At 42.2% G+C, this 3,962-nt stretch overlaps 1 protein-coding gene across 1 annotated transcript in view; it reads left to right on the top strand.

Moving 5' to 3' along the window:
• Positions 1-3,962, top strand: part of XRCC5 (X-ray repair cross complementing 5) — a 93,995-nt gene that overhangs the window by 28,145 nt on the left and 61,888 nt on the right. Inside the window, exon 11 of the mRNA XM_008055557.2 lies at positions 3,178-3,315. Within this exon, the coding sequence (XP_008053748.2) occupies positions 3,178-3,315 (138 nt within the window). The remainder of the gene's footprint in view (positions 1-3,177; positions 3,316-3,962) is intronic.

The following is a 3,962-nucleotide window of genomic DNA, read 5'->3' as shown; positions in this document are numbered from 1 at the left end:
TCGCCCAGACTGGAGTGCAGTGGCCGCTCCTGGCCACCACAGCCTCGCCTGCTGGGCTCCGGCGATCCTTCCGCCTCAGCCTTCCGAGTAGCCGGAATTACAGGCGCGCGCTACCACACCCGGCTGATTTTTTCATTTATTGTAGAGATGAGGTCTCGCTGCCCAGGCGGGTCTCGAATCCGCGGGCTCAGGCAATCCACTCACCTCAGCCTCCCAAAGGCACGGGATCACAGGCTGAGCCACTGAGCCCGGCTTTTGCTAAAGTTTTAACTCCCATTTATTTCTTATCACAGAGAACAGTCTGATCACTCCATAATAGTTGGTGGTGTGCAGTAAGAAGTATTATATCACAAAGCTTTTTAGAGACACATGTTTTGGGCAATTTTCTACACTTGCTGACGGAGGGTAACCTTATGAATCATGTAATTCAAATCTGGTCTCATACAGACACGGGTTTATATATATTGTAAAGTTGCTTTCAGGCCACTCAAGGAAAAAATATTTAAGTGAGGGCAATGGGCTAGTCTTTGGTGTCAGTTTTTGATGTCATAGCCAATGATGTTACCTAATTGGAGCTTATGAGATAAGCAAGGGCATAAGGAAGCTATGCCATTATGAAGATTTCCAGTAAAAAACTGCATGGAGAAGACTTGGTTAGATAGGTGGGCGAGTGGGAGGGATGCCAGACATAATGGTATTCTTTATACATCTAGAGGGTTATTGTGTGAAGTAGAAATTAAACTCTGCTTCATATCAGAGGGGTGAACTGGAACCAGCAGGTGGTGGTTTCTGTTCAGAATGAAGAATTATTTTGTCAAGTATTACTATTTTTGAATGGACAATTTTCTTGTAAGATGGTCAGATCCCCCTCCCAGTAAGTTTACAAGCGGAGTTGTTACTACCATCAGTCAGATGCACGTATGAGTCGTTAAACTGGATGAATATTGTTGGTTTTGAGCTCAAATATTTTGTGATTCTGTGGATATTTCATTTAGATGTGGCTTTTTGGTTATTAGCATATAATTATTTTGTGTATTGAGGATTTACACTTTTCTGTGCTGATTTGTACTGCATGTGGAAGGGAAAGGGAGAACAGAAAGGGAAGGAAACGGGGCTTTAGTTGAGTTTTGCACAGGTGTGGTATTGTGTTATAATGTAGCAGTCAGTCATTCATGACCCCATCCTTCCTTCCTTTAAGTATTCTAATTGGTCCTGCAAGATACACAAATAAAAAACTTACAAACAAATTGGTAGTAATCATTTCCTAAGACTCCCATTGTGCTTATCTAGTCCTCTCTCATGGGACTTACTATTATAGAACACACATGTTCTGTATTTGGTACATATCTCATTTCCGCTGGTGAAAAATGTATTAGCTCAGTGAGACCAGGGGCTCATCTTTGTTTTCTCACAGGGCCTAAGTCAGTACTTTGCCAAGAACAGGCACTTGAACTGAAGAAGTAATGATTCTATTAAGAAACCTGTAGAGGGTTTTGATGGCAAGATATTGAGGTCATAGTATTTTTAGTGGAACAAGTGGGAATATATGTAGTTAACTTTCATACAGGTTAGCTTTGAAACTGAGAAAAGTACATAGTATTTGGGGAGTTCTGCAGAGGGAAGAGCTAAACAAGATACATCCGAAATGAAAAGGGAGTCAATTGAGTGAGCCTTGAAAAAGTAAAAAACGAGGCCGGGGCAGTGGCTCATCTATAATCCCAGCATTTTGGGAGGCCAAGGGGAGAGGCGAGCCTGGGAGTTTGAGACCAGCCTGGGCAACATGGCAAGACCTCACCTCTCCAGTGAATCAAAATATTGGCTGGGCATGGGGCCGTGCCTGTAACCCTAGCTACTTGGAAGACCAAGGAAGAAGGATCGCCTGAGCCCAGCAGGTTGAGGCTGTGGTAACGGTGATTGTGCCACTGCACTCCAGCCTGGGCGACAGAATGAGACTCTGACCAAAAAAAAAGAATTAAAAACTAGAGATCCAGAGATTTATAGGGGACATTCTAACTTAGAGGAAATGGTATGCACAAAAGCTGCAATACAGGAAAAATGCAAGACCTGCCTCCAAGCAATGATCAGTTCAGTGTGGCTGGGATAGAGAAACTGCTGTAGGTTTTTATGGAAAGGAAAGACATGATGAGCTCTGTGAACAGGGGAGGGAGTTCTGGAGAGATGGATTTGAGAGATAGTATAGAGGTAGAATTGGTAGAGTTAGGTGTACACTTGAAGGTGAGAGATGAAAAAGGTGACTTTGGGGCTTCTAGGTTGGTTGGGTGGTGGTCTTCATGGAAATAGGGAATTGAGGAGGAGAATAAGGGGGGAAGATAGTAAGTTTAGGGTCATGGATACTTTTAGGTACCTGAAGATGCCATGTGAGATATCATATGAGATACCTATCTGCTAGTGGGTAACCTAGTCTGGATCCTAGAAGAATTTTAAAGCTCAATATACAGATTTTTGATTCATTGACTCTTGGGACTGGATGAACTAAACCCCGAGTAGAGTTTTAGAATGAGAGGAGGAGGCAAAACCAAAAGTAGAGTTTAAGAATCACTCGCGAGGAGAGAAGCGCTTGGGGAAGAGCGGCCCACAAACTGGAATAATCAGGGAGATTTCTGCTTCTGAAGCCAAGGTGGGGAAAGTGTAGAGCAGGCAAATGGGCCAATGCTGCTGTTGGACAAATACAGTGGGAACCAAGGCGTTGGCAATTAGGAGGTCACGGGCGGCATCAGAGGATAATTTCAGCAAGGAAGTGGGGCAGTAGCTAGATAGGATTGAAGAATAATTGTGCTGTACACAGTGGAAACAGCAAGACTATTATTTCATGACATTTTGAGGTGAAGAGAAGGAAAGTTACAGATAGCAATTTATGGAGCGAGAAGGATAAAGAAAGATTTTATTTAGGGAGACTGAGACTTGGGTGAGGGTATGAATTCAGAGAAGGAAGGTTGAAGGAAGAAGACGAAGGATTTAGTTAATACATTAAGCTCAGAAGAGGTACAGTAAATGCAATCCAAAGCAAATGTGTACAGCTTGGCCTTGAAGTAGGCAAGGAGCACTTTAAAAAAATCTGGAATGGGAGGAGAGTGAGTAATCGTCTTACAGGTATTTAGTTCTGTTGTGAAAATTCAAATGTTGGATATGTGCTAATACATTTGTCTTCCTTATTAGGCAGCAGCAGTTGCATTTTCCTCCCTGGTTCATGCTTTGGAGGAGTTAGACATGGTGGCCATAATTCGATATGCTTATGACAGAAGAGCTAATCCTCAAGTTGGTGTGGCTTTTCCTTACATCAAGGATGCCTATGAGGTAAAACCCACAGGTCTTTTTATTCGTGCTGGTTCTTTCCCCTTCAATTCCTTTATTCTAAACAGTGTTTCTCAACTGTTGAAGGGCATGACAGTTACTTGCGGATATTGTTAAAATGCAGATTCTGATTCCCTAGGTGTGGGGTATTGCCCAGATTCTGCATTTCTCCCAAGTAATGCCGATAATGCTGGTTTGTGAACCATATTTTCAGTTGTGAGGAAAGAACATAAATTAGGAAAATATTGTAAGCATCTATTTATGAAAGCAAATCAGTAAAGTTAACCATGACCTTTTCTCGGTTCTCATCCTTCTTGACTTCTTGAAATCAAATGGAAAGATAAATTACCTGCATTTTGACAAATGAGGACTACAAATAGAAGTTGAGGATGTGATTTTGTTGTGATCCTCGTGAAATTCAGTTTATGGAGAACTCTCCTATTTAAAATACAATTCGAGATTTCTTATCCTTTCCTCTTTCTCAGAGAACTTACTGTGGCAGAACTAGAAGAGAGGACAAATATCTTGACTTGCAGGTCAGCCCTCCAGTCACTCCAGTCTTCTCATTTGTTGTGATGGTCATGCATAGTTATTCTTTTTTTTTTTTTTTTGAGTTGGAGTCTCACTCGGTCACCCAGACTGGAGTGCAG

The sequence above is a fragment of the Carlito syrichta genome, unplaced genomic scaffold (genome assembly GCF_000164805.1).
Source record: "Carlito syrichta isolate Samal-C Ts95f unplaced genomic scaffold, Tarsius_syrichta-2.0.1 Scaffold301884, whole genome shotgun sequence".
Taxonomy (NCBI): domain Eukaryota; kingdom Metazoa; phylum Chordata; class Mammalia; order Primates; family Tarsiidae; genus Carlito; species Carlito syrichta.
The sequence above is the reverse complement of the archived record's forward strand: the minus strand, read 5'-3'. Positions and strand labels throughout refer to the sequence as shown.